The sequence below is a fragment of the Gymnoscopelus microlampas genome, assembly GCF_963454915.1.
Source record: "Gymnoscopelus microlampas genome assembly, chromosome: 18".
Lineage (NCBI taxonomy): Eukaryota > Metazoa > Chordata > Actinopteri > Myctophiformes > Myctophidae > Gymnoscopelus > Gymnoscopelus microlampas.
Genome location: NC_139955.1, coordinates 14,399,245 through 14,411,325, shown reverse-complemented (window position 1 = coordinate 14,411,325; position 12,081 = coordinate 14,399,245). Strand labels below are relative to the sequence as shown.

Sequence of the window (12,081 nt, the reverse complement as noted above, 5' to 3'; positions counted from 1 at the left end):
ATAACTAGGTCAACACAATATGTCTGTTCTTTAAATAACAGTGCCCTCTAGTGGCTCTAAGGTAACTGTCCAAGCTGTGGTTATATTCAAACACTGTATGTATGAACGTGTTGAACTGAACTGTACACGTGAACTCAAATCAATGGCTTTGGCCGAATGGGTTAAACAGATTAACTTTATTTCCACTGTTCAGAATTGTGTTTACTGTCATCTCTGACTGACTTTACAATTTGTAAAGAAAAGATTGGGGAGAAGAAAAGGAAAAGCTATCAATGTAATTCAAAGTAATAAACATAATTGGCTTATGCACAACCCCCCTCCCCCCTACTGAAAATCATAGAAAAACCCTTTTAAAATACTGTATCAAATGGGGAAATTTTAATTTCAAAAGAAAACAGTAACTAAGTACTACTTTTATCAAAACTGAAGAAAATAATGAAGACAAGTAAGCAGTAAGTACATAGAGGGGAGACTTCAGCCATGCGTTCAGCTCTGCAGAGATGTCAAAGGAGCACTTCACCCATTTGCAACTGTATCATCATATAATTGGGCACCCTCACTTAAGTTCATTATAAGATGGTACCATTTCTGTCTACTTGCTTTGCGTCTGAGGTGGGCTGTGGACAGTTCAGAAGCTTTACTCTAATTACAATATCGGTTTCCTCCCATGACATCATCAGTGGTCATTTAAACATTATTGATGCAAGTACAATTTCAGTGTGCTAACTTTCCAGGAAGAGAAAGGCCCTAGTTTCCAATAGATTGTAATCCGCAACAATGTTATTGAAGTAAGGTTTCAGAACTGTCCACAGCCCACCTCTGAGACACAGAGCGAGTAGACAAAAATGGTACCATCTTATGAGCATTAATGAGGACCAATTATATGAAGAGAAGGTTAAAAATGGTTGAAGTACTCCTTTAATTCATCCTCCGTTTTACGCAGAGAATAGCTGATCTACAATCTCACAATGCATCACATCTGTGGTGTTGTGAGCTTGTAGATCTGGTGCGTGACAAGTATATCGGGCTTCATTCACATCCACTCACACCGCTAACCAATGGCATGTCTAAAGCCCTGCTCAAGCTTCGCAGTAAAAGAAAATAGAAAAATAACTGGGTTTGTTGTATATAAAAACTACAACTATTTTGTCATTTCACAAGATATGAAAAATCAAATGTCCCATTTGGTTCATTTTACACAAAATGATCATTTGACCTGAATCAATTCTTTTTAACCACTTTAATGCTGCCGCTTAGCAGATCAGCTACTTGCAGGAAAACAAAAGAAAATACGGCTTGAGTGGTTAATTGACATGGGTTTTGGGACGTTTAAAAAAAGAGAATGGGACATGGGGTTATAGACTGTATACTAATATACTAGCTTAATACCATTTCAACATCGCTGTGTGGTATACAGGTCATTTGAAGGCCCTGAAATCTACATAGAAATGCACCCGTCGTATCATGGCATACACAAGATATGCCATAAATGACATCTAGCACCAGTCAAGAGTGTTTTAAATTATACACGGTTATATGCTGACATCCACATGGCTACAGTGAAATGGGTTAACAGAGGCTTAACTGCAGGGATGCATTCCTGGAGAAAATGTTCTGATAAAAAGAAAGACATCAAACAGACTTCTCCAGTTATGAACAAGTAATTAAATACAAACTTAGGCTAACACAAAACATAAATTCTTAAGTAAAAAGGGGGAAAACAAAGATCACAAAGTCCATGTGATGCTACCAAGTGTGTTCAATATTGGCAGTCAAAATTACCTAAAGGAAAGGCTAGTACTGATATACAGTATGTGTGACTGGAGATGCTCCCAAGATTAAATTTCAATTAACTAAATGTAAAATATATCATCCTCTGGAATACAGAATAAAACAATGGGCTGTTCGGTCAGAGAAAATATTGTGTGTATATATATATATATACATATATATATTACTATTTTTGCAATCATCTGATTCCTCTTGTACAGAGTTGATATTCTATCGTTATTCGCCCTGAGAGCTAATTGTTGCATCATATCCATTTTTTGAGATGAGGATTCAGCTTTAATGACAATGGGAGACATTGCCATGTTATTAGCCTCACCACACTTTCAAGCACATATCTTTTTAATTTCAGATTCACAATCGACGACCAGAAGCTAAGTGACAAATTGTTGGGAAGTGAAGCTGACGTGGTCGCCTCGTACGCCTTTGTCTTTCAGCGTCAGGTTTTGTGAAAATAGGCGTATCTCGCAAGCGTATCTACACTTAAATACAAAGCGCCCTAACCCTAACTGCCATGCAATCTGTAGTGTTCCTTTGGTTATATAAAAAAAATCTACATGCATCACATCCTTTACAAAAATAAAAGTATAGAAAATTACCGTTAAAAATTATCTGAAATTGTTTTCTCCAATGTAAAAAAAAACCCACTTTGCTTCTTGATTAGTAATATATTCATATGTATTAATATTTCATTTATTACCTCCATCTAAACTGTATATTAAAACTATAGTCAAATATATTCTTTTTTTTTAAACTCACACACATTGTAATAATTTCTTGAAAAGGTCTGTTAGTATTTGTATAACAAAGTGTAATGTGTGAGTTTATTCTCACATGAAGCCCCAGTGTCCCTGATTCAAAGGGATATACGACAATATTACCAGGAAAACATTAAATAGCAAAACCCTTCAAGAAGTGATCTCTAAAATGTCCTTCAAAAGATTTCATTTAGTTCTCCTGATAACATCTGCATAGCGTGTTATGTTTATGTAAAATGTGTACATAACATTATTTAAATTCTCTGCTGAAATGATACAACCTAACATGGGAGGCCTGTAGTCTCCTAATTTCGGTGCCCATGTGTATCACATGACAGGAAAAGCTAAGTGCTTTGAAAATGCACAGGCTCCACAGGAGGGGGACAGAAAAGAAATATGAATCAGGTAGTCCATTCAGCAGAGGAGACATGCTGCTGTCCCAAGACAATATAACACTTGACCAACCAATTGCTCGTTGGCAAATCTAAATTTACCCTTGAATGCCCCCTTGTATGAATTCACAAATCACATTTCTTCATTTTGTTAGTTTAACTGCACACCAGGGATTAAAAACTCCCTCCAAGTGATATTCTAGCCATCACTTTAGCACACTGGGTTGAAGTCACCAATGCCAAACTGCAAATACATAACCTCTAACTGTTAATATCACCAGATTTCATTGAAAATAACAATCAGCTTTTTTCTCATCTCTCTCTTAAATGAGAAAGAAACAGAATCATACATTATCGTACCACCTTGTGACCATTTAGCAGTACACATGGTCAGACTGTGTAGCTAGTGTCTCATCATGCATCTGAAACCCCAGTGTCGTCCGTGACTTTAATCTTCCAACCGTCGCCACGAGGTCACAAGCGGACGCCTCAGATTTGACAGTTGCTTCGTCTCCTACATTTCTACCGAGGAAAGCACAGTAGAGTAGAGCTTTGCTTTCTTGACGTGGATATCCACACAGCATACTGAAGGTCTGGCATTTCATGCTAGAAAATAGTTCACGAAACTACAGTTCTATGGAAAACTGGCCATTTCACCAAAAACTCACACACTGTTCTTCCGAACCGCACCAATTCGTCAATACCAAAGCCATGGAGGTTATGGGTACCACATCCACCCTAAAGCTATTCTGGTGTCGAATAATTGCAATTTTAACTCCAAGCAGACGGGAGCTGTTAGTTGTGATTTGTCTTTTCACTCTGAAACCTTTCGTGTCACACATCTCTCAAAAATATCGGTTAAGATTGAAGAAAAAAAAAAACAAAGCCTAGCAGCCGAACTACGTTTTAAGTGTTAAAATGGGAGGAAAAAGTTGTGCATAGTAACCAAAACCCTCTTCCTGTCCTCGGCATGTCTTGGCACATGAGGTCCGGTTTTGTCTTTGAGTCCTAAACAGAGTGTTATATTCTTTGTTGTATCTTTTCATGAGGTTATCTTGATCGGGGGATCACCACCTGCAAGACAACATGATAAAACATTGTTATAATTCATAGTAATTAACAGCTGGAGGTTCTGTCAATATGGTGTATTTGGAAGTGTTTTAACCAATTTTGAGCTAGGAGAGCTTAGGAGCTAGCTTAGGGTGTGTTCACAACTTCACACTGTATGCCTGTTGTGAAGAAAAAGTGCTGCCTAAAGCTTAATTCAGGCTAAGCAGCTGATAAAATATGGTCAATGTTATATTTGCATTTCTGAAAGAAGTTAAAACTATTCCGAACTTCTGTAATAAAAAAATGTATAAAGCTCCAGACCAGTGCCCTTTAAAAGGTGGCCTTTTGGTCATTTCTCATAGGTTTTAATGTAAAAGGGGTAGTGCTTATTTTGTTTACATTTTTCAAGAGGATAGTGTGAACGTGTCCTTACTAAAGAAAATCTTCAGCACAGCTGAAGTTTTTTTTTTTTTTTAACAGTTTTACAGTATTTTACAGTATTCCAATCAAACACTATATACTTTGTTGTACGTCGAATACATTTTCGCTGAATGTTTGCCAATTTTGCAAAATGTTCCCCTACTATGACATGCCCAGAACGAGGACGTCACACTCAGGTTCATGTGGTTAAATTATGAAATCTTTCAAATTCTTGGCTTTCCGGGTTAACAGTGTGTGGTTCATTTCTGGATAACATTGTGCGGTTCATTGTGAATTTACCTGCCTAACATTGTGTGGTTCATTGAGAAGTTAGCTGGGAACCCAGTTGTGGGTGGAGCTCTGCGTGGTGGCTGGCCCCGGGTAACCCTGACCTCCAGGAAGTATGGGGTCAAAGTTGAAATCAATGCCATCTCCATCCATGAGGTCACTGTTGATGATGTAGTCCACGTCACAATCCAAGTTCTCTGTGAACATATCTATGTCCAAGTCTGTGGGCAGTCGGTCCTGACTGGGCAGGAAGCAGGGTGGCGTTCCAAACTGACCCATGCCTTGCATATTCCCGCTGGCATTGGCTATGGAGATGGCCCCTCCATGATGGAGACCCATAACTGGCACCTGGGCATGCTGGGCTTTGAGGGCGGAGAGTTGGGAGGGGTCCTGGACCACGCCTGGGAGGATCATCCCCAGCCCCATCTGAGAATGGTGCTGGTGGGGGTGCTGATGGTGGTGTAGATGGTGTTGTTGGGACTGTAGCTGAGACTGGAGCACCAGGGGTGCCACTGTGTTGAGCTCCAGACCCTTACCCAACAGCAGCTGATTGGGTTTGGGCCTTCCACCCACCATGGCGCCCAGTCCCATCAAACCCACCCCTCCTGGGTTAGGCATAAGAGGGTCCACCTGGGTCATCAAGACATCAGTGGGTGGAGGGGAGTCTGAGGTCAGCAGAGCCTCCAGGCTGGAGGGAACATGGCCGCCATAATGACCACTCCCACGAGAGCCCGGGCCAGGCAGGGGGTTGAACAGGGAGTTGCCAAAGTTTGATGGCTTGGCGCTGTTGGCTCCACATGGTGAGGCGGACGATTGTCCCCCGGTCTGTGTGGAGGTCTGTGGGAGGTTGGATGGTTGCAGTGGACGGAAAGTGGGGAAACTAGAGCCTCGAGGCAGCAGGGTGGAGGCAGAGGGCAATGGAGTGGGGGGGGCTGGGGGAGCAGTGCTGGGGCTAGCCCCACCCTGCTGGCCTGTCATCAGCGTCAGGTTATCAATCAGGTCTAGCTCCTCCATGAGGGTCTCTGTGAGGGTGGGAGTTGAGTAGCTCCCCATCAAGCCTTCCTCGGGCAGATCGTCCTCCTCTTCCTGCCCGGGAGCGATGGGTGACAGGCGGCCGCTCAGCGTGCTGGCGTTGGAGCCGGTACGGGACCGGAAGCTAGTCCACATGTCAGGGTCATCGAGGCTGCCACGAGACGAAGGACTGCTGCTGTTGACTCCCCATTTGGGGAACTGCTGGGAGGAGTTGGGACTGTCCGCTCCACCTGAGCCGGTACCGCCATCCCCCTGCTGCGATCCACCGGCCACTGCCAGGCCCGCGGCTACAGCCTGTTTTTTGGTCTGTTTGGCCCTCATGCGGCTCTTCAGTAGCTTGCTGCTGTTGTCCATGGAGGCCGCACGGCGACGGGGGGCCTTCCCTGTCTTCCCTCCTTCAGGATTCAGCATCCACCAGGAGCTCTTCCCTGTTGACTCATTATGAACCCTCAAGAACTTATTGTGGAGTGATAAATTGTGGCGGATTGAATTCTGAGAAGAAAAAAAAGAAAGGAGGGGGGGGGTCATTACAAAGGAAGCCATGTGCAGCTAAATGCAATCAGCTTTGTTATTTTACTTAGCAGCTTGTTTATTTTACAAATGAATTAACATTAACAACAATTAAAAACCTGCAACTCAAAGAATGCTGAAGGGTTTTCTTTTATTCAATACCTTTACAAAGTAGAAAAATGAGACGGTTATACTGTGTTGAAGTAAATTGTAATCTAAGTCAATGTGGTTAATGTGTTGGAGTTCATTGTTTACCAAATCATTGTGGTTATATACTGTGCTGGTGTTTGTGCATACTTTCCCCATTTTTTCTTAAATTGTCTTTTTATGCTTTTGACACTTGCTTTGGTAATGTAAATGTATGTTTTCTCATGCATATGAGATATACATACATTTTACATTTTTCAGTCCTGACACTAGTCTGGAGAGGGGATTTTGACAAAACCTCAATCAATAACACTTTATGATACAAACTAAACCAATGTGGTCAGTTCAGCATAGATATTTTTTGTGGTGTGGAGGGATATATGTATTTTTATTATTTATTTATTATATCCTTTATATCAGTGGTTCACACCCTTTTCAGGCCACGAGCCCCAAAAATAATCATATTTTAACTGGGGACCCCCTGCCCTGACAAGCGCTTGGAATTGTAGGAGTTGAGGTATTGCATTTAGTTTGACTCAGTTCCACAGATAAATGTTGTGAAAATAGCCGATCTACAAGCTCACAACGCCTCGCAACGCTATTTTCACAATTGTTGCATATGTCTTATATTATTTGACAATTTGGCCGATGTTTGACCAGTTTTTATAGTACTATAGTTTGTTGATTACTCTTGATAGTCTTTTTCTCCCGTTTTTTTTTAAAGTCTTAAAAGTCCTCAAATTGTCATTTCACTGTCATCTGGGGACCCCCAAAAAAATCTTGTAGGGGACACCCTGGGGGTCCCGACCCACAGGTTGAGAAACAATGCTTTACCTTCCACCCTGCAGAGCTGTTGCTGTCCCCTTTGTCTTTGAAGTAAGGCACAGTTTTCACCATCCAGTCGTATATCTGGGCCAGAGTGAGGCGCTTCTCCGGGGAGCCCTCGATGGCCTGGCTGATGAGGTCAGCGTAAGACTGGTTCCCCCAGGCGTTGCGTCTGGAAGAGCCCTTACGAGGCGTCGCGGCTCCTCCGGCGACGACGACTCCTCCCTCGGACACGGTGACTTTCTCAGGCTCGGACGTGATTGGCTGGACGTCCTGCTTGTCTTCGTCGGCAGGTGGGGTCCCAGCTGCAGACTCCGGGCCCTCCGGTTTGACAGCCGAGATGTCAGGTCTCGGCAGCGGCCATGTGCACGACCTGGGTCGGCTCTGAGGCTCAAAATCCGGGTCTATCGGTGGCATCGATGAGTCCGCCATAGTGAAAGGTTTGTTGGGTCACTTTAAACCCACTGAGATGAAGTAGTTATGCTACAAACAAGTCCACAACACTGACCAGAGAGGTATTGATCAAAACATGAAAAGCTGAACAAAATAAATAGTTTGATTCTGGTCGATTTAGTATTAAAAAAAATATTGTGAGTTTATATTTTCTGACACATTATGTTTTCTCCACTAGGGGGTGAATAAGAGCCCTAGAAAAAAAGTCAATAATCTGAATACACCAACAGCTTCAGTTAATCCTGAGATTGGAGATTAGGGGAACCTAAATAATCTCCTTAATAGTAACTATCATAAACCTTCCGATTTACATAAAGGAGGGCTTGGATGGGGATTCCTTTGTTTGGATAAAAGAACAAAAGGAACGTGGTGGGAATGAATGTTAATACACTTGGGTGTCAAATATATATATGATTTTGTCATAAAAAAATATGACAGAAATGTACAGTAAGATTACACAAATTTAAACCAATGTCATGCGTTTTAATTCATTTAAAAATCTGTTCGCTGGGGGAAATACTGGGGGAAGAATGCTACTAAAAAGTAGTCAATTTTAAAACAAAAACTATTCTTTGTACCATTCTCGTCAAATATATAAGCTCATACCACTTTCTGTCATTTACAAACGAGCGAACGTACTTTTTTTTTAGTCTAAACCTATGAAGGCAAATAAGGATTAAATCCAGCCACCACAGTGGGTCACTGTTACAAAAGAGCTTCTTAACGGAGCCGCTCAGTCTCCACTTGTAAACAACGTGATGTCTGTTTAGATCCTCCACATGGTCTAAAACACTACAGCAAAACCTCGACTTTAAATCATACTAATCCGACAATCAACCTAAAACAAATACCAAAAATCAATCCGATGCACTTGATTATCTGAGCAAAATGATTTTGTTCGCCGGCGTAACCAAGAAAGGGGGGTAAATGTATATAACTGTCCGTGTTTTCGCTAAATTGCACATGAACTTACTTTTGTGAGCCTAAAACTCTCAGTCAAACCCAAACCAATGCGGACTTATTATTATCCAACTGTCTCTGGTGTTGGCCCTTAATAACAAACGCAATAAAAGTTAAACAAACGAATCTATTAAGAAGCCTTCTTGTTTGTTAAGTTAACGTTAAATAATAATAATGAAAAAAGACAAAAAGGGGATAAAGACAAATGTCAAGCTAACGTGTGTGGGGCTGGAAAAAAAACCAAACCAATGAGGACGTATTATTATCCAACTGTCTGGTGGCCCTTCATAATAAACGCAATAAAAGTTAAACAAAGCCTTATGGTTGTTAAGTTAACGTTAAATAATAATAATAATAAAAAACAAGACAGAAAGGGTGATAAAGACAAAAGTCAAGCTACGTGTGTGGGGGGGTAAAAACAAAGAAAACCCAAAGTAAAAGCGGGTTGTTTTTGTGTCGTTCAGGTCTGGCCGTTCAGCCACATTGTGGGCAGGCGCGTGTCACCGAGGAGGACTGCCATGTTTCTCTCTCCTCCGCTCGACACGATGCTCGGACGGCCAAAAAGAAAAGCCTCCCACCGCCTGGTAAACCGAGACCGGGGGAGGTCGGGCCGCCGGGCCGGACCCCGGTGGTCTCGCACACCGAAGTGGTCGGTCAAACGAAGCACTGACGAGACGAACTTCTCAAAGTTTAAAACCGTCCCGAGAGAGCGTCTCCGTCCGAACTCACCCACCAACCACGATAGTAGCCGCCTAGCTCTAGCTAGCAGCTCCCTGTCCTGCGGCTACTACACAGTTTGTTTGAAATCCTCGGGAAGGAAAAAAAAAAGTCCACAAAAGCAGAACTCCAGGCGGGTTGGTACTTTGGTGGCTCCGTTTCGGTCACTCGGAGAGTTTTGTTCGACTTCTGCACCGTTGGACGCGTCCGAATATCCGCTCGTGTGTATCTTTTTGTTTTGTTTTTGTTTGGGTTTTTTCCCCCTCTGTGTGTATGTGTGTGTGTATGTGTGTGTTTTGACTCGAGGCGAAGACTCCCTTCTGACGTCTGTTTACCACTGTCAGACGACGCGTTCTGCGCGTGCGCGCCGAGGGGGTATGCCGGGAATTGGAGTCAGTCATGTGACAGCAGTTGGGACGTAAACAAGAAGGAGGGAACCAACCAACCTCGGTTTACCTGAGCGATAACACGTTATGTAACGTGTACACCTGTCCATACAAAGCTAATATGACCAATGAGTTACCCAATGGCAGTAAAACCAGCAATACAAAGACGACTACATTGTCAAATTGTCAGTATTCTGAATCAAAATAATCCTCGCATTCTAGAACACAGATATTTATTTAGCTCATTTCATTCATTTTGATGTCAAAACTAGCCTACTTAGACCAGTGGTTGTCAAGCTTTTTTGGCTCAGGGCACCCCTCTAAATATATTCTTTTTCATCCACAGCACCCCTGAATGACATTGTTTGTTACTTTATGGCACCTTACATTTATGTCATATTACGTGATGTAAAAATAAGATAGTATGTCACAAGGAAAACTTGAGAGTATGTCAGTTTGCATTAGGACAGATTGAAAATATCCACTTGAACCCCTGCATCTCTAATCTTGTGGTAACGTTCACCAAAAATAGCCAATCTATAAGCAGATCAAGCGTTATGAGCTTGTAGATCTGCTATTTTTGGCGAAGAAATTTGGTGTAGATGGAAAAAGAGTGCACCAAGCAAATCATGTATAGAGGGTTATGGTTAAAGTGGTTAAATTGAAGTGATATTGATCAATTCCAAATATTATCAAAGTATTCTGCGGCACCCCTGGATTTCTGTCACTGTGGTGCCATGGCACCCACTTTGAGAAACCCTGTTCTAGAGTCGACTACGGTACTTCCATATAGTCTACATAAAAACATTCATGTACCAAATAATGAATTACTTATTACGGTAATTACATTAAAATTACTTTAATTACTTTTGGATTTCCAGGCTGCAACGTGGCCTTCAAATCTAGTCCTACAATGCGCTGATCAGAGCAATGGTCACGAGTTATGGCCATTTGAAGTGTAAAGTAAAACTGCTGTGACACTACTGTAGTGTCCCATATGTGTGCAAGTTACCCATTGTCAGCCTTCTGATTGGTCCCTGATCGACCAACCAACAGGCCTTGTTCTGCTCTGGTTCCCTCTCCTTCTGGTTGAGTTTGCTAAACATTTGAAACCACATTATGCCCATTTACTATACTGCACCTGAGATGTTCCTTTTTACTGGGGCCAAGTTTAAACGCGTTGCCCCTGGTGTGACTATTGTCATGGGGATGGCAGACCCCTGAACAGTGTTTGTGCCAAGTTTGGTGCGGATTGGAGCACAGTGTGCCTGTGGCCCCGAGGGGGGGGGGGGGGGGGGCACATGTGGCCCCTGGTGTGACTATGCCTATACCCCTGAACAGTTTGTTCAGGGGTTTGTGCCAACTTAGCGTGGTGCGGATCGGAGCAACAGTTACTTTGTGATGTCCACTGTTGGTCCACCGTCCACCCACCGTCCGATCACCGTCCACCCACCCTCTAGGCAATTTTAATAGCCTATAAGTAACTAAAATTACAACTATACTTTTTCAAGAGTGGGCTATACAATATCATTGAATAACAGTCCGATGGATTTCGATAGTTGTTGACACAACAAGTAATAATTTAGTTGATATTATCTCATTTCTAAGTTTTTCTCATACATATAAGGCGGCATATGGATGAATTACATAACTGATGTGTGGATTATCTGAGACATTAAGTTTTTGAGGATAGTTCACCAGAAGCCTTTTTTTTTGGCCTACTTTAAAATTTTGATAAATTTCCTTATTAAAACTTTCCTTATTTCTAATACCGTATGTTTTCAAATTAAAAGAAACGTTCAAAGTAGGCCTATGCCACAATAGAAAGACCAACAACTCAGTTATATTATGTTTAATAATTATGATAAAAAAGTTCTATTTTAATTATGTATCACTGAAGTTTTTTTGGCCCATAGTAGTTTTGCCCAAAGTGATTTAACATAATATGCAACTAATCTATCATAGATGTATTTTATCGATTTTGACATTTGAATATCTATGATAGTCTTGGGCTGTACCCCCCAGGGTGTCCTGGACTTTCACCAGTAAATCCCGTATTTCTCCAAACATGTACAAATGCAAAATATAAGGTACTTACCTGGCTGCCCCAAATGTTAACTTGGCATTCGGAGTCTTTGTGCAATGTATTAGTCTGGATTTTTCAATAGATATGTGTTTTAATCCCGTCTGTGCCTAAACGCCATTTCCCCCCTCGTTTACTTCTTCTTAACATTGAGTGTAATACCGTCTTTCACCAGATGCGCCCGTCACACCACCGATTGAGGAATACAGGGAACTTCCAACAGAATCCGACACAGACGGGATTAAAACACATCTATTGAAAAATACGGGCTA

At 41.9% G+C, this 12,081-nt stretch overlaps 1 protein-coding gene across 2 annotated transcripts; it reads right to left on the bottom strand.

The window, feature by feature from the left end:
• Window positions 1-157: 157 nt before the first annotated feature.
• On the bottom strand, window positions 158-9,651 carry foxo4 (forkhead box O4). 2 transcript variants are annotated; one of them, XM_084085994.1, is made up of 3 exons: window positions 7,220-9,651; window positions 4,709-6,220; window positions 158-4,012 (listed from the first exon to the last, which is right to left on the bottom strand). In XM_084085994.1, the coding sequence occupies exons 1-2, from the start codon at window positions 7,640-7,642 to the stop codon at window positions 4,739-4,741; spliced, it is 1,905 nt and encodes a 634-aa protein (XP_083942120.1). In that variant the 5' UTR covers window positions 7,643-9,651; the 3' UTR covers window positions 158-4,012; window positions 4,709-4,738. The 2 variants fall into 2 exon arrangements, with proteins under 2 accessions (XP_083942120.1, XP_083942121.1); XM_084085995.1 differs by having other exon boundaries at window positions 4,713-6,220.
• Window positions 9,652-12,081: the final 2,430 nt, after the last annotated feature.

Coding starts and splice junctions, on each gene's coding strand:
- foxo4 (XM_084085994.1), bottom strand. CDS start 7,642: ATGGCGGACTCATCGATGCCACCGATAGACCCGGATTTTGAGCCTCAG. Junction 6,221..7,219: donor ACAGCTCTGCAGGGTGGAAG/GTAAAGCATTGT, acceptor TTTTCTTCTCAG/AATTCAATCCGCCACAATTT.